The sequence below is a fragment of the Crotalus tigris genome, unplaced genomic scaffold (genome assembly GCF_016545835.1).
Source record: "Crotalus tigris isolate CLP2741 ecotype Arizona unplaced genomic scaffold, ASM1654583v1 scf7180000017601.7605149639:7615979, whole genome shotgun sequence".
Classification (NCBI taxonomy): domain Eukaryota; kingdom Metazoa; phylum Chordata; class Lepidosauria; order Squamata; family Viperidae; genus Crotalus; species Crotalus tigris.
Genome location: NW_024096505.1, coordinates 7338137 through 7358641, shown reverse-complemented (window position 1 = coordinate 7358641; position 20505 = coordinate 7338137). Strand labels below are relative to the sequence as shown.

At 34.5% G+C, this 20505-nt stretch overlaps 1 protein-coding gene across 11 annotated transcripts in view; it reads left to right on the top strand.

Moving 5' to 3' along the window:
* The window catches only part of DOCK3 (dedicator of cytokinesis 3), a 182786-nt gene that overhangs the window by 83130 nt on the left and 79151 nt on the right, over nucleotides 1-20505 (top strand). For 7 of the 11 annotated variants that reach the window (XM_039319554.1, XM_039319601.1, XM_039319593.1 and 4 more), the window contains exons 22-30: nucleotides 247-328; nucleotides 1279-1449; nucleotides 3521-3607; nucleotides 6733-6925; nucleotides 9198-9325; nucleotides 10847-10993; nucleotides 11990-12088; nucleotides 13523-13617; nucleotides 19636-19711. In XM_039319554.1, the coding sequence (XP_039175488.1) occupies nucleotides 247-328; nucleotides 1279-1449; nucleotides 3521-3607; nucleotides 6733-6925; nucleotides 9198-9325; nucleotides 10847-10993; nucleotides 11990-12088; nucleotides 13523-13617; nucleotides 19636-19711 (1078 nt within the window). The remainder of the gene's footprint in view (nucleotides 1-246; nucleotides 329-1278; nucleotides 1450-3520; nucleotides 3608-6732; nucleotides 6926-9197; nucleotides 9326-10846; nucleotides 10994-11989; nucleotides 12089-13522; nucleotides 13618-19635; nucleotides 19712-20505) is intronic. The other 4 variants (XM_039319577.1, XM_039319619.1, XM_039319570.1 and 1 more) reach the window with 2 other exon arrangements.

The window sequence follows — 20505 nt, the reverse complement described above, 5'->3', positions numbered from 1 at the left end:
CAGCATAGCAAAGAGTTAAAAACAGAGCATAATGATAGTCCCTAAAAGTCCAGTGATTATAGATCAAAACTGTGCTGCTAAAGCATCATTTGTTTATTTAATTTATTGTTACATACATACAGAAACATACAGTATGCATATAAATAGATGTAAGTATAGATATAGATATTGATATATTTCAGAAAAATCTGTCACTTTGAGCTTCTGTCCTGTTGAAATGTCTGTCATTGTGATTTTTTTATTCAGAGAACTCATCCGCTGTTTGAAATGGTATATGGATCGATCAGCTGAACTAGTACGACAGGATCATATTCAAGAAGCAATGCGGGTATGTATTCTATGTAAATATTACTCAGTTTAAAAAGAAAATATTTCTTTTCTAAGGGCAAAACTTAATTAGGAATGAAAATTAAATAATATATTATTTAATGAGTTTTTTCAATGATTTCCAGCAATATCGATCTTTAGTGGTGCTATTTAGAATTAAATGCTTACCTCAAAATATTGATTTAACAAGGTGATATTTTGGAGCTTAAAATGGGTTACAAATCAGATTTATTGTTGCTGAGTCAGTAGATTAATATAAGTCTAGGGAAAAACACTGGAATAAAAATGTACTCACTCATCAACAATGGAACTAGAAGGTTTGCTGAAAGGTGCATTTTTTTTTTCAAACATACAGATAACAGCTGGATTCCTCCATGTTATTTCTCACATGAGCTTAATAGTCCATTCATAATTAATATTAAGAAAAAATGATAATATTAATGTCCAAAGTTGGAAAACAAATTTTAAAAACTGAATAACCTTTTTGCACTACAGTGCTGTCCAGATCTCATCAAGTTTTTCTTTAAAAAAATATTAACCCATTTTGTCTGTTTGGTTCATATGTTATATATGTAAATATTAATTACATTATTGCTATTCTCCTACTAAGATAAAAAAATATCAAGCCATAATTTGTCAACTAACAATAGATTGTAGGTATTTGTTTTGCAAATACTTGGAACCTGACATTTTTGCAAATAGCTTTCTTGGAGGAGAATGCTAAATTTTGATTTATTTTATTGATTGTAAACTAAATAAATATGTATCCATCCACAGCTCAGAGTCGCTTCAAACTCTGAGATGGGCAGCAAATAAGTTTAATAATAATAGTAATATCCTTCACATAAAGGATAAGAATTTGAATATTAATAATATACTTAATTTTTCCCCTCTGGCTATTTATAAACCCCTTGTTCTTTTTTTTTTCCTAATTCCTCTCCTGTTCTTAAGGCATTGGAATATCTTTTCAAGTTTATTGTTCAATCCCGGATCCTTTACTCCAGAGCTACTTGTGGAATGGAGGAGGAACAATTCAGAATCAGTATCCAGGAACTTTTCCAGTCCATCAGATTTGTACTCAGTTTGGACAGCAGAAGCTCTGAGACTCTCATCTTTACACAGGTTATAAATCTCTAAAATTCTATTTCTGTGTTTGATTGTTGCCTTTGTAAATTAGTAGAATTACTTGTCAATGTACCAAAACTTTTCAAAGGAAAATAACTGATTGACTAGGAAAATGCTAGGAACCCATAATACAATCCTTTTGCATTCCTATCAGTTTTTCAGTTTTCTATTTATTTATTTTACTGGACTTACATGCTGCTTCTGTCATATCTGTCTCTGAGTGGCACAAATAGTAATGAAATTAAAAATTAAAAACATAGCTATATTGCAGTATAAATCATCAGCTTCCTGGGGAACAACTACAACCCATATTTACATTTAATCATCAGGTGTAACAAAAATTACCCCACAGCCTGTAAAAGCCAACTGGAACAACTTCACTTTCAGATCTCAAAGAATGGGCAGAGTCTATTGGGAGAAGGTGGTTCCTAAATGCCCAGTCCTGAACATGAAGCACTTTTAAGGTGACATTCAACATCTTGAATTGCACCCAGAACAATACTGATAAGCAGTGTAGCTCTCAAAGCAGAGGTGTTCCTTGGATAGATTGTTGGGCATCCAAAACGTCTTGAGTTGCTTATTGTGAAGCAATTGAAATTTCTGGATGGTTTTCAATGATCACCTCATGCAGAGGACATTGCAATAATCTAACTGAGAGAAATCCAAGGGTTAAGTGACTGAGCAAAGCCTATTAGTGCAGGAAAGGCTATAATTGTTGCACAAGATAAAACAATGTAACAGCCCTTCTTAACCACCGTTGGCATCTGCTCTTAGCTATGGTTAAGCCCCAGATTATGAATTAACACTGAAAGGGAAGTACAACTCCATCCAGAGTCAAAGATGGAATATCTTTGGAATTGGAGGGCTTCTATACTGAAAACTATTTCCCTTTGTTGAGATTGAACCAGACTCTTTTTATTCCTATCCAAAGTTTTATGGCTTCCAGCCTCTGGGATAAAACCTCAGTCATATCTTCTATTTGTCTAGAGTCAAGATAGATAGTTGAATATCATCTACACACCAGTGCTGCCTTTGTGCTATTGGATGGCCATCACCAGTACCTTCATGTAGATGTTAAGTAAGAGAGAAGAAGATGTCAACCTCTGTAGCACATTACAACAGAGAGCCATAGAGCTTGAACTCTTAACTCCCACTACCACTGTCTGAAACCGCCCATTTAAGAAGAATTATTACAAAGCAGTGCCACCTATTCTTGACTCTTTCAGGTGGTCCAGAAAATTATCACTACCAATGGTATCAAAGCGACTAAGAGAACACGTAGAATCAGAAGGATTACACCAATATCTTACTCTTGTTACAGGATGACAGAAAAGTGATCAGTGTGGATTCAGCTTCATGTTTAGGCCTGAATCATTATGAAAAGGGTCCTGATAATCTATCCTCCATTTTCTGCAACTGTAATCCACACAAAAAAAACCTTTTCTGCAGAAGGAAAAATTGGAGACTAGTTTATAGTTATTTAAAGTTACCAGGGCAAACTATATTTTACTGAGATGTACCATCCCCTCACAAAGAAGCATTCAACACAATTCAATTTTGTAAACATTTTTTTATAAAGATTTTACCAGCAAACTAATAGTTGGCTCAGTATGTTTTATTGAGGAGATGTTCCATCTCTTCCCACAGGCAATTCAACACAATTCAATTTTATAAACATTTTTATAAAGATTTTACTAATAAAATAATATTTGGCTCAGTAAAAAGCCCCAAGCATGAGAATTCTGCTAAGATGTTCAGTTGTTGTCCAGTAGATAATATGTATTCCAGGCTTATTAATATGTCTAAGAAGAATCTTGATATTGTTGCACATTTGTGAAAGAAATAAATCTGAGGAATCTAGTAACAATAATAGTTTGTTCTCTAAAGAAAACAAAATTTTGATAGCAATGTTTTCTAATCATTAACTTTATTTTTTCATCTCTGACACGGTACTTGAAAAAATTATATATTCATTCAAAAACTTATTTAATACTTTAATGAATCAAAAGTTTACCTTTTTTGTTTCCCACTTGCCATGTGTTGCCCCTTAACCCTAATTGCCCCATAGGCCCCTCAGCCTGAAGGACAGGTGAGCGGAGCTGGGACATGTGCCCCACAAAAATGTGGTGGCATTGCAAGGCCGTCATTTAAGTCTGTAAGTAATTATCCCCATATCCTGTAAATATTTAATCATGGGTGTATATAATGAGTGTTTTTCCTTATCCAGTCCATTTTTCTGCACAAAGAACTGAACTATATTGCACACTTCAGTGTTTGCAACTATAAAATGATTTGCAAAGAACTGTACGTTTTATATAAGAGTTATTCTACTGTTTGCATGAATTACTTTGAATACGAGCACCAGTCATTAGAGAGAAATTATATCAGTTATGGCATACTTTTGGATTATCTCTGGTAATTCAAAGAATACATATTAATGATGATAATAAAAAAGTAACAAAAATCTAATAGAAGAATATTTAATAACTTAAATATTGCGTTTCGGTTATGTCATATTATAAACAACTAAATATTCATGCAGAGCCAATAAGAGCCAATAATGAAAATATAATGAATTTTGGTGTTATTTTAATCTCTTTCTGTTAATTTTTTTTCATGGAAATATCCAAGAGCATCATGTTCTCTCTAATTACAGGTCTTTTGATATCACCACTTCTGATACAACTGTCACTGGAAATAATAGCAGTATTTGCTGCATATTTCCCTGGGATGAAATTGACTTATCTTAAAAATAAAGAAATTAAAATAACAATGGTTGTTTGGTTTGGTATTTAATTATTATCTTTATTTATTTTGTCTATATTTCTTTGGATTGAGAATATTAATTCTAAAATGTTTCAATGGAAGTCACCACCCATCTTTAATTTAATTATAATTTATAAAGAAAAGAAAAGAAAATGAATAGCCAGAAGAGGGGAAATAATAAACTGTTTGCTCTGGCTTGCCAAGTGCTGATGGAGGATAGACCACTCATATTTACAAGCATCCACAATGGGGATACCTACAGACATATTTACATCAGATGTTATGACATCATTGCATTATTACATTATTTGTGCAATGTTGTCATGAAACATGGACAACCATTTTGGCATAATTATGGCTTATTGCAAATCCCACTGGTAATACTGTTCACCATAGGGAGATGTGCTACTAGTATCATATGATACCATCTATCAAAAGATTTCCTGAGTGATGTGAGAATGAGTTGCTCACTTTTTCCATCATTAGATTTGGGGCAGGGAATGGGGTTGCAGCTAGGAAACAAAAAGTTAATTCTTATATTTTTGAATGCCCCAATACTTCCTCCTAACTATTCACACTGTATTGCAAATGGGCTTCCACACAAAATAACTTTAGCTGGGATGATAGGGAGGAGAAAGTTCATCTGGATTGGACAGGACTGATAATTTTTTCATCTTCTAATGTACTCCTGTTCTTCTTCCTTATCACCAATATTGAAACTGAGCTCAGAAGTACCTTTGATTTGAGACAATAGTTTTCTAAGACTAATTACTGTAAATTATTGTAATAGGAATGAAAGAGGGAGGACACTGTTGGAAAATTAATATTTACTTCCAAAGCTCTCACCATACTTACCTCTCTTTCCCTAATGCAGTTAAAACAAACTGTAACATGGCATGTAGTGGGAAGTTTTGAAATAAGTGTGTCACTTGGTTCAGTTGGGCGACTATAGAAATTGAATAAATAAAGAGTAAAAATTTAACATGTTATATCTATCTGGGTGGCACTAAATATGAAGTTCATATAATTGGATGAAAATATCATTGCCATATATTTTATTTATGTATTTTATTAAATTTATTGATTGCCCATCTTACCACAAGATGCATGGATGCATGTGACACAGAATGTGGGGCGACTTGCTCATTGTTGATTTTGGCTTTGGCACTTGGTGATTTGGTCCTTCCACTGATGATACACAGTTTATCAATTTTTTCAATAAGACAATGTGCTTTTGGGGCTGAAAAAAAATCTTATCCAGCACTAAAATAAGTCTTAATAGAAGAAAGTGGGTTTACAATATGGTGGAAGCTACTGCTCTAGGAGACAGGAATTAATTTTTGCAGATTTTCCTTAACAACAACCATATTGCTTTAGGGTGTCTTCTCACTTTATAGCAGATCAACAATAGGCTGCAGAAAAAGAGAATGAATAATTGTAAATATGATTGTTATGACTCTAGGAACATCCTGTAAATAAAGATTTGCTGATGGATACTCAAGATTTAAATAATTATTCTATCATATTCTGGAAGCCTTTATCAATTTTATATAAGAACAAATGAACATAAAGCTATTGAAGAATGCACATTGTCATATTTTCAAAATCCATTATTTCTATGATTTGCCATATATGGTGCATAATTAGTGCTTTCTCTCTATATAAATTATGATAATGAATTGAACTGTAAGAGTCAGATTATATACCTCTGTTTCATTCCTTTTTTCTTCAAACTCTTCATATTAGCAGAAAATATTTGGAAGTATGTATGTTGGTTTGAAGAGGGCGGTGTGGTGGCTCAGTGGTTAAGACTCTGGGCTTGTCAGCAGCCCTGAGAAAGCCGGCAGCCCAGGTTTGAGATCTAAGTGTCACGCGACAGGATGATCTCCTGACCTCTTCCCAGCTCCTGCCAACGTAGCAGTTCGAAAGCATGCAAATGTGCATAGATAGATACCACTTCTGTGGGAAGGTGACAGCGCCCTGTGACATCATGACATGACAACAGAAATGTCTTCAGACAGCGCTGGCTCAGTGGCCTTAAAACAGAGATGAACACTGTTCCATATAGGTAACAACTAGAGGAATAAAATCTGCAGGGACTTCTTTAGCTTTTATATTGGTTTGAAGATGATCACAGCACTATGGCTTTCTAATTTCATGAAGCACCGTAATGTCATCTCCTTCTTCCATATATATTTAAAACAATTTAATGTCTGAAGAGGATTATTGATCTTCCCTATCAACTGTGATAGCCACAAAAATACTCAGTTTTTATAAATGTGATTGAAAGCAACTCAGAAGACATGAGCACTCTGGAAGGGTTCTTTATTGTGTGCTTCAGTATCTATAAGATTTTGTAGTTTAGGCTTCCTTTGTATTATGAAATCATATTACAATTCCAAAATCTCTTTCTAATAGAAACATGAAACTTTAAAGAGGGATTTCCTGCTTTTTTTTGTATCATGACTACTAAAAGAGTTCAAAAAGTCTCATATTTCCATTTTTTTTTTTTAGGCTGCTCTATTGAATTCTTTCCCTGCAATTTTTGATGAGCTATTGCAGATGTTTACAGTACAGGAAGTAGCAGAGTTTGTGCGAGGAACTCTTGGGAGCATGCCCAGTACAGTGCATATTGGACAATCTATGGACGTGGTTAAATTGCAATCTATAGCTCGTACAGTAGACAGTCGCTTATTTTCTTTCTCAGGTAACAGTTATAATATTAATCATTATAATATGTCTCTTTGCATACCCAATATGAACAGAATTTGTTTCATGCCACTTTAGGAACATAATATATAAAACTATTTTAGGTTTCATTTACTTCAGGGGTGTCAAACTGCCGGCCCATGGGCCAGACGCATCACGGGGAAACCGCGCCCACCCCATTGCCAGCAATGGGGAAAAAGTTCCAATATGTTGCACGACGTCATGTGGCGTTGCAAGTTTGACACGTCTCATTTATTGTATCCCTAAAATAGCATAAAGTAAATTATATTTTGAAAAATTGATTCATTAGAATTAATGTACAAAAATTATACTGCATAATATTTCTATTCTAACCAGCCACATCTTCTTCCAGAATACTATACTCCCTCTTTTTCTGTTTTCTTTGAACAACTTTGCATATTGTTCATAAACACTGATTTTGCCTTGAACTGTTTCATCTGCTTTTGCTTTCCCTCTTTTTTATGTACATGGGGAGAAAATTGTCCTATAATTTTTGAATTTCCCTCATTGTTTTTCAGTTGGGTACATGAGTTTACTAATAAATGAAGAGATTAGGAAATTAAGAAATATTTTTTTTAAATGTCAGGGCCCATTCTACACAGAAGTATAGCCTGGGGACATTGCATTCTCTTTAAATATTATTTTTTTTCATGTTTAATTTAAAAGGAAAAAAAATGGATTTTGAAAACCATATTTATGTCTATATTAATATTCTTGTATGGCGATAGCACACCAAAGTAAAGCAATGTCTTCATCATAGTGTTTACACTAATATCTATGGTTCTGTACTTAGTATAACCAGTTTTAGAAATACTTGAGATTTAATTAGAGAACTGATGTCCACATTTTTAATAAAGTGGTGCAGTCTAAGATGCCTTATTCAATTTATTTATTTAAAAAATTCATAAGGACCTCCCATCTTAAGAACTCAACTCTGAGGGGCTCTCTACAATCAATCAAACAAACAAACAAACAAATACCCTGGCACTTCAATCATTCCCCCTTGGATGCATCCAAAAGAACCATCCATATACTCCTATTTCATCCTATTCTAGCATTTTGGGGAAGGGCCAGCTTTTTATGGCCTTCCAAAAAACTAAAGTAATAGAGGCCTACTGGATCCAGGGAGAAGAATTATCTACAGGGTAGAGGCTGTTGTGAAAAAGGCATGTTTTCTGGTCCCCTAAGACAACAGCTTAAAAGGATGGGACCTGTACCATGCTTACTGTATCCATCCCAGTGGAGAATGGTCCCTCAGATGGCCTGGTCCCATGCCAAGTAGGACTTTAAAGGGAATTAAGCCAGTGCAGCTTGCACAACAGTAGTGCAATATGAGTTCCAAACACTTCATGTGCTGCTGCATTCTGGACCTGCTGTAACTTCTCTGGTCTTCAAGAGCAGCAATAGTCCAACCAGGAAGTCCTCAAGTGACTATGAATAAAGCCTTCCTGTCCAGGAATAGGTGCAATCGGTGCACAAATCTGTACCATTTCCTTTGAACCTAAGTGAACTATTAGAATCAAGAAAAGGGACCCTGAAGTTCATAAGCATATCTTACTTTCAGAATAATTTTAAAAATAATAAAGAAAAGGCAGTGAAAGCATTGTATGAATTCATTTAGGTTAGTAATTAATATAGCCACACTAATAAATATCTAGTGTAAGTATACCTAAGGAGGACATAAATGTGAATTGCAGTGTCATCTGGTATTTTATGGTTCATCTGAGAATATCAACGGTTAGAGATTTCATGTTACTTAGATATTTCCTTTTCCTTTAGTTTTGGTAGTCAGTATTTCTGTTGCCTGATGTAATAATATCTCTTATGACAGTTGATAATATTGTAGGTTCATGACTTTTGACAATTTAGCTTCTGTGGGAAGCAATATTAATTAAACAGTGAAGGAAAATAAGGCTGCCAGTAAAGATAATTTACGCATTTTATTTACTGTACTGTAAGTGCTATATAACCTTTTGCAACAGTTTGTAAATTAGCTATTCAGAATTAGCATTTCAATGAATAAAAATGGGTTTCCCTTAAAATCTGTTTCATACAGGCCTCTAATTAAGCTCTTGTACTATTTATTAAAAGGCCAATTAAATTAATTTTATTGCATCCTTTTTTGTTATTAATGGTAGTTCTTCAGGTTTTCTATATATGCTTGTGAATTAAAATGAGGCAGGCTTCTCATTCCAGTATTTTGAGTTCTCCTGTAAAATAATGTCAAGCCTCTGGTTTCCCATTCCTAGAATCCCGGCGAATCTTATTACCTGTGGTCCTTCATCATATTCATCTTCATCTGAGACAACAAAAAGAGTTGCTTATCTGCTCTGGAATTCTTAGCAGTATCTTCTCTATCATCAAAACTAGCTCCGTGGTAATCTAAGTCTATCATTCTATCTTTCTATCATCTATCTATCTATCTATCTATCTATCTATCTATCTATCTATCTATCTATCTATCTATCTATCTATCATCTGTCTCTGAAGAATTCAAATGATATGTTTTTTTGCAACATAGTATAGTTGTTTGTGATCTACTTCTCATTAATATAATGGATTATTGAATACATGTTTTTTTACATAAGGGACAGAAAATTGTACTTAACAAAGTTTCCAAACATTTATTTGAGAGAAGATATATGGCTGCTGGCCAGCCTATATAGAATTGTTCTGCATCTTTAGCAGAAAAATAAACATGATTAAAATTATGTGTAATATATAAAATCCAGACCACTGTATGGTATGTCCTAGGCTCTTAAATAATTTTCTGATTTTTTTTCTAAAATTATTCAACTTATTTTGGATAGATAGTACTGCTGAAGAAGCAAATAATAATGACAGCAATAACATTACATTACTAAAATTGTTCATTTAATATATTCCCATCTACCTTCAAAGATGGCTATTTAAGTAGAAACTTTAGCACTGATGTACAAGTTCTGAAAATAGGTTTGGACTATAACATCTTAAAGACAGTATTAAACATACCAAAGGGAGTTTAACAATATCCCAAAATATTTAAATTTGAAAATATTTTAAAAGGGAGAGCTGGGCATAATACTAATCATAGAATTTTGTTTGTGAACAGGACTGAATGCAAAATATTAAGGTAATTAATTAATTGTCTTTAATCAGATAGTAGATTATTATAAGAATATTTGATCTAGGAATACAAAATATCCATTATTGTAGATTTAAATAAATATGGTGTTAAAAACAAGAAAGGGGGGGGGATTATTATGATTTCTGAGGAGAAATTTTGATGTAATCTATGACTTCTTGGGATGCTCTATCTGGGACCATAGGACTGCATCATTACGGGTTTTAAAGATAAGAATGACTATTGGGCATTAAGCCTAGAATGAAATGGGTTAAAATACATTTTTATATTTTAACCATCCTGACTTAGGTATGTAAATGAAGACTCAATCATCCAGGCCAAAAGTATCTAAAAAGGTGAAATCATGGCAACTGGACCAAAGTTTGATCTAGTTGCCATGATTTAACCTTTTTAGATATCCTGTCTTGGGTAATACATTTTTTTTCCTTTCCCATTCTCCTTTCTTGTGTTTTACATCCTTTATTGGAAGTCTTGAAAGCAGGTTCTAGCAAAACCTAGTGCAATTTTTATAATTTCCTCTAGGAGCCTTTTATTAGTTGGAAAGTAGATAAAAGCAAACTAAATACTAGTAATATAATAATAAAACTAAGTGGCTCTATTTTCAAATTTTCCCTGTGTTCTCATGAAAACAGTCACTGTCCTCTAGTCAATCTTGTCTTCTAGACTATAAACCTCATAGATAAATGAATGAACAGGCAGCCAAAAGCAACTTCAAAAATTTTCATTTCCATCTTATAAGATGTTAACTCTTTATGTTTTAACTGTTTACTATAGGAGACAGATGTAATTGAGGAGGTAGAAATGATGGTGGAGAGCCTCCTGGATGTACTATTACAAACTCTTCTGACTATTATGAGTAAATCACAATCTCAGGAGGCGGTAAGAGGGCAGCGTTGTCCACAATGCACAGCTGAAATCACTGTTAGTAACTAACCATCAAATTCTATTTCCTGCTTATCTAGCCTGCTCCCTTTCCCTATCCTCTCATCTCTAGTTTACTACATTTTTCATTCTTTATTCATTCATTCATTTCTTTGTGTGACAAAATTAAAAATAACTGTCCCGAACTCTCAGGGTGAAGCTAAGAACTATAGCCATGCTGCTGTTAGTTTATTTAGCCTATTATTCTGGGTTATATTTTTAATTATTTCTAAGGCATTTGCTATAATAATTAGCGGGTGCTTAAGTAAAAAACTAAATGACTGGAATTATTGTTATGAGGTTGGATGATAGTGTGTTGTGTGAACTTAGCCTCAACTGAAATGAGAAAGGTAGAAAACAATGCTGTATTGCATGCTATGATAAATAGAAAAAAAATCAAAGCCCTATTTATAGGAATGAATGAATGAATTTTCAGAGAAAAAATATTTTCCATTGCAGAGAGGAAACACAAATTCTCATCCTTTAAGCCTCTAATTATTCCGCATTCCATTTTTAATTTGATTTGGTGGCTATTTGTCAGTCCCCATGGATAAACTAGACAGTTCACTATGTGGGCTAAATCTACTTTATTGTAAGGCTATATTATCAAAATCTTACAAATACAAACTGCCCACTGCCACTTTTACCTGCTTGCTCATTAGACAGATCCTTTCTAGGATTCTTTCTCTAACCGAAAAAAGGGATTCCTACCTCTTTTCTCTGATTGTTTCCTAGGCAGTCTCTCTTACCCTCTTTTCCCAAGATATTCCCACATACCATTACACATCTCTCTATATAAACACTTTCTACATAATATGAATTTATTTAAAAAGTACAGACATGAGAAGAATGAAGGAAATTTTATAGCGTTTCGTTTCATAAATATTGCTCCATTTTCAGTCCCTACAACTTTTTCCTATACCTCCAAGTTAATTTTTTATTTAGACTTGTGAATATAATTGTTCCACTAAAATAATTATTCTTTGAAATTAACAGGGGGAATATGTATCCTGTCTTTTGTCTCTACTTCGTCAGATGTCCGACACTCACTTTCAACATCTACTGGAAAATTTTCAGAGTAAAGATGAGCTAAAGGTAAGATTATAAATGTACTCTAGTTATATTTCCCATCTGTGTTTTTGTGCTGATGTACATCTTGTATCTCTGGAATGCTGAGAATGATCTTGATTATATCGAAGTCTGTTCTTTCTCTTTTGTCACAGATTCAAAGCCATTCCATATTATTTATTTTATCCTGCATATTTGATTGGGAACTGAGCCTATTGCACTCAGTAGATATGCAAATTGCAGCTGACCCAGATGCATACTGATGTTGCAAATCAATTAGCAGTTAAATGTTCCTATGTCACCTGACATGTATAGTTTTTTAAAAAAATAATTGAATCATTTAATCGAGTTGAATCTAATTATACTTATTGTGTTTAGGCTAGAATCTATTGGATACAATACTCATGCTTATGCTACTTTTGTGTTGATATTATTTCACTGATGCTTCATATTTTTGTTCTTTTGTTAATTGTAATTCTGCTATCAGTGAACTCCCCATAGAAAGGTAAACACCCAAAGAATGATTTAAAATATTTTAAAATAAAATATGTATTAAATATTTAATACTTTAAATTAACATATTTATTAAATATGAAGTGATATTTAAATAATATTTTTAAAAGTTTTCAGTTTGACTAAGTAACTTAAAAGAATTGTCCTTGAATATTTTTAGTCTTGGCAGATTTCCTATATGAATAGTAATGTAAAGATAGATATAGAATCTTAAAAGAGGAAAAACAATACAGACAGGAAGGTGGTAAAAAGTAGAGGCTGTACTATTTAGAAGTTCTACCAGCTGATTCTTAAGTTCCCACATGTTTTAATGCTAATTGGCGAGAAGCTGTGGCCAAGGTTTCATGTTACTCTGCCATACACTATGTATCATAAGGATTCAGCATTTAGAAATTTGGAGTTTGATATTATTAATATGCTGGTGACATTGAATTTTATGATACAATGAGTTTGAGGAGATCTAAGTGTACTCCTAGTCAATAACAGACTGTTTTAAAGAAACAAATTCTAATCTAATCCAGATACAGCACATATGCCCATTGTTATTAAGATGACAGATCATAAGGCAGTTTGGATTTTATTTTTTAAAAATAAATCACGTTCCCTTTGAAAAAAAATGGTTAGCAATCTGGAGGTAGTAGATTCCAAGGGGGTTCTATTATAAAATACTTTTTCTTATCTTTGACTAGTGTGCAGCAGCTATGCCCTGAAGATGATTCTGATAATCTCTAAAATTCTTCTTTATATCTTTTATTTATTTATTTTGAGTCAATTTTGGAAAGTTCCTAGAGTTTTCAAAAATAGTTTGCCAAGGTCTTCATAAATCTGCGAGCGATTTTTCATCCCATTTTGCAACTTACAACTTTTCTTTCCCTTGCTGAAGGTGCATATTTGCTTCAAAACACATAGCTAGTAATGTTTTAACATTGTTTTCTTGGTTTTTACTAGGAATTTCTTCTGAAGATTTTCTGTGTGTTTCGAAATCTGATGAAGATGAGCGTCTTTCCTCGAGATTGGATGGTGATGAGATTACTCACTAGCAAGTGAGTGCTGATGCATTTTAAAACAGTTGAATTTTATTAAAATCATGTACATTTTTAAAACAAATGATGACTTTTTAAAAATACTTTCAGCTCACTAAATTTTTAAGCATATAGATCATTTTAGATATGTTTCATTTTTATTCTTCATTGAAACATACTGAGAACTGATTTTTGATAACCTTATTTAAAAAATTAAAGAAATAAAAACGAATAATTTAATTAGAAGAAAGAAAGAAGTAAAGAATGAAAAAGAAAGCAAAACAAAAAGTTAAGGTTTTCAAAAATCATTTTATTAGACATGTTATATTGACAGTATGGAATAGATATAAACTTACGATAGTGGCAAATATCTGTAGCTCGGGTGTAGGATGAGGGTGAAGGTTCATTCTCTGAGCTTTAGGGTTGGTTTTTGAATGTTTCGTTACCAGATTAGGTAACATCTTCAGCTGTCTGTGTCGGTGTTCCACTTATATAAGGGCTTCAAGTGTGGGAGTGTCAAGTGAAGATCTTGTGATGGGCCAGGTGTAAGTCATCAGAGAGAGGCTTGTGATGGGGAGGTACTTCAGGTAAAGGTTGTTAGAGGGTATGAATTAGTGGGCCAGGAGTGAGTCATCAGTGGGAGGCTGGTAATGGGTCTTGTGATGGGGAGATTATATCACGTCAGGGTCATTGGAAGGTGAATTGTTGGGGGGAAGAGGGGCTTGAGGGTTGGTATTGTCTCTGGATGGTTATTTGATTGATTTGGATTCTGAGGGGTTCATATGCTGGTTGTAGATCTGTTGATGGAATTGCTTGTGGTGTGCCAGGCTTCAATGAACTCCCGAGCGTGGTGGATGATAGCATGGCTGATAATTTTAGTGTGGCTCCAATTGAACTGGTGTTGTTTGGTGTCAGTGGGGGTAACGATTAGGGATTTGGGATTGTGGAGTTTGACTGCTTCATGGATCCTGGTTTTTAACTGACACTTGCATACCTTCACCCTCATATAAACTTACATTGTGTCCAAAAATACTTTATGGCTGTTACTTGAAGAAGCACATAGAAGAGAAATGATAACTAAGCATAAATCATTAATTTATGGTGACATATTGGAATTCTTCTATAATGTCCAATACCATTCTGACATCTTTTAATTATATTGTAGGAAAAAATCCACACTGGTCTCCATGAATAAATTCTTGTAGAATTATTTTCAATCTATGTGCTAAAATGGTTGTAAATATCATATAATCAGTGTTCAATAATATCAGACTATAGTTTTTTTGTTGATGTTAAATCTTGTCACTGTTTAGATATTAATACTATATATTAATACTATATTAATACTCTTTCCAAGATTCTGGTATCTTATCTACCTGTAAGATAGAGTTCATCGTATTTTGGAGTGACTGCAAAAGTTCATCCTCAAAACATTTATAATGAGAACCTGGTAGACCAAGCATGTCAAATTGCCGGCCCATAGGCCGGATGTGTCACACTGAAACCGCATCCACCCCATTGCCGGCAATGGGGAGAAAGTCCCAATACGTTGTGTGACGTCATGTGATGTTGCGAGTTTGACATGCCTATAGTAGACCATCTAGTCCTGGTACTTTATCTGGTTTAATCTTTTTTTATAGCTTCAGAAACATCCCTTATTGTTACAGGTCCATCCATAATCTATCTTTGATTCTCAGTAATTTTTTAAAAATAGTCATCTTTTCCGGTGAAAGCCAGCTGGTTCACTTGGGCCAGGCATTTGACAAGGTAGACATCAGTATCAGATGGATCTGTAACTGGCTAACAAACCGTACTCAGCGAGTATCCTCAGTGGCACTTCATCCACATGGAGAGAAGTAAGCAGTGGGGTACCACAAAATTCCGTCTTAGGCGCAGTACTCTTCAATATCTTCATCAATGACTTAGATGAGGGAATAGGAGGGGAACTCATCAAATTTGCAGATGACACCAAATTAGCAGAAGACAAACACAGGATCCAAAAAGATCTTGACCAACTTGAACAATGGACCCTATCCAACAAAATAAATTTCATTGTAGAGAAAAGCAAAGTCTTACATTTAGGCAGGAAAAAATAAAGGCACAAATACAGATTGGGCGAGACCTGGTTCAAAAAGAAATGACTGTGAGAGGGACCTTGGAGTCCTAGTGGACGATTACTTGACTATAAGCCAGCAGTGTGCAGCAGCAATAAAAAAGCTAACAAAATCCTGGGTTGTATAAACAGAAGCATAGAATCAAGATCACGAGAAGTAATATTACTGTTTTATAAAGCCTTAGTAAGACCATAGCTAGAATACTGCAGCTAGTTTTGGTCACCATATCACAAAAAAGATGTTGAGGGTTTGGAAAAAATTCAAAGAGCAACTAAGATGTTCAGGGCCTGGAAACTAAAACATACGAAGAATGGCTACGGGATTTGGGCCTGGCTAGTCTAGGGGAAAGAAGAAATAGGGGAGACATGATAGCAATGTTCCAGTATCTGAGGGGCTGCCACAAGACAGAGGGGGCCAGGTTGTTCACCAAAGCACCAGATGGAAGGACGAGAAACAATGGTTGGAAACTGACCAACGAGAGAAGCAAGCTGGAACTAAGGAGAAATTTCCTGACAGTGAGGACAATCAACCAGTGGAACAGCTTACTCCAGTGATGGAGTGGGATTTCTAAGAAGAGACTGGACATCTACCTGTCTGAGACGATATAGGTTCTCCTGCTTGAGCAGGGGGCTGGACTAGAAGACCTCCAAGGTCCCTTCCAGCTTCTATTCTATTCTATTCTATTCTATTCTATTCTATTCTATTCTATTCTATTCTATTCTATTCTAAAATAATACTGATGAAAATTTTTTGGATAACATTGTCTGTTAACACAATACTCCTCTCTTGAAATTTGAAAATCATCTTCTTTTCCTTCTGTTTTCTTAATTAATACAGTAACCATTTTCCTAGTTTATTTGTAAACTCAGTTCTTTTGTTTAGTATAGTTCATCTTAATTTCTATTTCTCTTACTGTTAACATAGATAGTTATTGGTTTGTTTAATTTGATATTTTTTGTTTAAGTTTAATTTGATGTGATTTTTATGGCAATATCTTTAATTTTTCCTTTTTTCTTTTTATCTCATTCAAAATAACTTGCATTTTTACTTGAACCTTCCTTTTAACACTATTTTGTGTAAAATACTCTCTGATAAAAGATTTGCTTATATGACAGAACATTTTTAAATCAATACTGCTTTTGGAAATTGTTTTTTTTAAAAATTCTATTAATTTCTTTACAGTATTTCACAACCTATTCTTTTTTTTAGTGATATTTTGTTTATTCTTCATTTTGAAGAAAGTAGATTTTCCTTTAAAAATCAAACCCACAGCACCTAATTAACAGTTATGTTTTTTTTTTAAATTTCTCTGTTGTATTTTTAAGGCAGTCTTCTCTTCAACCTCCATTTAGATTTCTTTGAAATTCCCTTTAAATTTTTCCCAAACTTCTTTGGCTTTTTGAGCATAATTCATTTGGAATCTTTTCTGTTAAAAAGTAAAACTTAATATTTTCTAATATATCCCAGTGAAAATAAATCTTCTTCTGAATTAGTATCTCAGTCAAAAAAGGGTATTTCTTTTATGTAAAATTGTAATAGGAATGATTTTTAAGATAATTATATCTATACTATCAATCTTTAATTTTATATTAAAATGCTGTTACAATACTTGATCTCTTGTCTTTTTCCTAACAAAATGGACTAAAACATCCCTTGGGATATTTCTTATACTTGCAAAAAAAGAGAATTTTTGTGATATACTTTGTCAATCTCATTCTTGGTTCCTCTCCCTAGTCCAAAAAACCCTGTCAGTCCCTGAAAAACTTTTCTTTGAATATCTTCATCAACGATTTGGATGAGGGGATAGATAGGGAACTCATCAAATTTGCAGACGACACCAAGCTGGCAAGAATAGCCAATACTCCAGAACAGGCTTAAGATACAGGAGGATCTGGACAGACTTGAACACTGGGCGCTATCTAACAAAATGAAATTCAGTGGTGAAAAAAGTAAGGTTCTACATTTAGGCAAGAAAAACCAAATGTACAGGTATAGTATAGGTGGTACTTTGCTCAATAGTAGTAATTGTGAGATGGATCTCGGAGTCCTAATATGAGCCAGCATGTGCTGCAGCTGCCAAAAAAACCAACACAGTGCTGGGCTGCATTAACAAAGGGATAGAATCAAGATCACGTGAAGTGTTAATACCACTTTACAATACCTGGGTAAGGCCACACTTGGAATACTGCATCCAGTTTTGGTCACCACGATGTAAAAAAAGATGTACATCAATTGTGTCACATGTTTAAAGATGGATGAACTGATGTGCACGATGAGGCAAGGAGTGGCTGCCCATCTGTAGTCAGCAATGAATTCATGCAGGAAATTGACAAAGAGGTCCGTGAAGTCCATCGATTCTGGATATCTGCAAGCATTGGGGCATGCTGACTTCTGGTGTGGTGTTGGTTCACGATAATGTTCACCTGCACACTGCTAGATGCACTCAAGAACTTTTGAAGCAGTTCCGTTGGGATGTTTTTGATCACCCCTCCCATAGCCCAGATTTGGCGCCGAGCAACTACCACCTCTTCAGGCACATGAAACAGTGGCTTGCGTCGCACCGCTTCAATGATGACAGTGTGCTTCACGATGCTTTTACAGGTTGGCTTCATTCCCAGATGGGAGATTTTTTTTTCAGAAGGAATTTCAAACCTTGTAAGACGTTACGACAAATGCCTCAAATTGAATGGCCATTATATCGAAAAGTAATGTTGTAGTTTTCTAATGTGTATAATAAAGGTTCTGTATCTGCAAGTGTCTGTCATTGATAACCGAATGGAAGTTTATTTCCAAATCAATCTCATACTTTAAGTGTTTAAGTCTTCTTTTAGTTTTGTAATCCCAGAAAAAAATGCAAAAAACACAGAGCAATACTTATTAGTTGTGAAAGAAAATATCTTTTAAACTGATAACTAACATTATTTAGAAATGAAGTTCTAATTTCTATAAAGGCTGCATAACAGCCATGAATGAACATAGGATCTCTTGCCCCTGAGTCACTCTACTCACAAACCCACTGCAAAACCTTCCATCTTTGATTTTACTCATGAGGACTGACCATTCAGAGATCAAATAGGTCAATTTCATGCTTCCTCCTTCATCTAGAAGAGGATCTTTTGGTATCCAGCGCTGGCCACTAGATGTCAATCAAGTTATGATGCTGTTTTTATATCTGAAAGATGATTGGACCACCATATTCTTCACCGGATATCAGAACTGGATGAGTGAATTGTGGATATAGCCATACCATAGCTTTGACTTGCAATTAGTAGATTGGCTGGAGCAGAAAACTGGAATTATAATTTGGTGGATCCTCTTCTCTTGAACTTCTCATGCCTATAGCTACCAGAATGGGAAGAGTTACTTCTCAAGACAGAGAATTAGGGTGTCGTGGATGTATTTTCCATCTTGCTAACCAACACCTTCCATATCTGGGCTGTTTGAGACAGTTACCTATGTGGCAATACTTTGTTATTATTAGAACAATCACAACCAGTTTATAAAAATGAAAATAAATATCTTGAACCACAGCAACAAAAGCCCAGATTATCAACCCAGTATAATTCAGTTCTTAATAGTAGCTATCAACAAACCAATAGATGTGGCAGAAATTATAATTTAGAAGTTCAGTGTGTTTTTAGGCTGTCTAAGACATGGAATAATTTTAATTGGCTAGATTTTTCAATAATGTATTGGAATTGGAATCTATTTGTGTATTAGCTTTCCACAGGGCAAATGTTTAGATTGGAGTGTTTGTGGTTACCTTCATGTTCATGATCCAATGGACTGGCAATTTTTAAAATTGTATATTAAGCATTATTTTGTGAATTAATATAAAAGAACATGATTTTCACTAAATTTAGATTGAAATATTCTGTATATTCTGTACAACAGTGCTATAATGTTGTTCCTTTCATTATTATAGTGTAATAGTTACAACAGTGCAGTATCTGTCTGCAGCACTACATAAGAATTTCACGGAAACAGATTTTGATTTTAAGGTATTTTAAAAATTTATTTATACTATTAAATTGTCAACATTGTATTTTTTGGGGTATTAAATGACAACTCGTAAAGCATTTGTACTGAAGTTCTCCAAGAGTGTCCAGAACTTTAAAATAGAAAAAAAATAAAAGAATGCAGATGGTCCTCATTTAATGACCACTCATTCAGTGATTATTCAAATGTATGACAGCACTGAATGAACATACGTATAATTGGTCCTTGTACTTACAGCCATCCCAGTATCCCTGTGCTCATACTATCCACATTTGTCACATTCTTTACCAGCTTCCTACAAGCAAAATTAGTGGAAAAGGTAGCAGGAGACTGCAGATTGTGATTATGTAATATCCTCATTTAATTACTTACAACAATTCACTTAACAATGCCTACCAGAAGTGCCAGAATTTTTGTTGCTAAGCAGCACAGGCAATTAATTATGTGTGTCTATTCCAGTGGTTCTCAACCTTCCTAATGCCGCGACCCTTTAATACAGTTCCTCAAGTTGTGGTGACCCCCAACCCTAAGGGTTCTCCAAGCGCACACCAACGCCACCCACTCACCCGCCATGCCTGGGGCTCAGAGCGCCTTGCCTGTCCTTGCCTCACTTCCGACGGTCGCCGGCGAGGAGAGAGAGAGAGAGAGAGAGAGAGAGCCAAGAGGGTGACAGCACCGGCAGAGCTTAGTTCAGCCTCCTCTGTGGAAAGCCACGAAGCAGCGCAGCCTCCCTTAAGGAGATGCTCAGTGGAAATGAATCCGGTGCTGCAACAGCCCCCAGCTCGAAGCCGTGCGG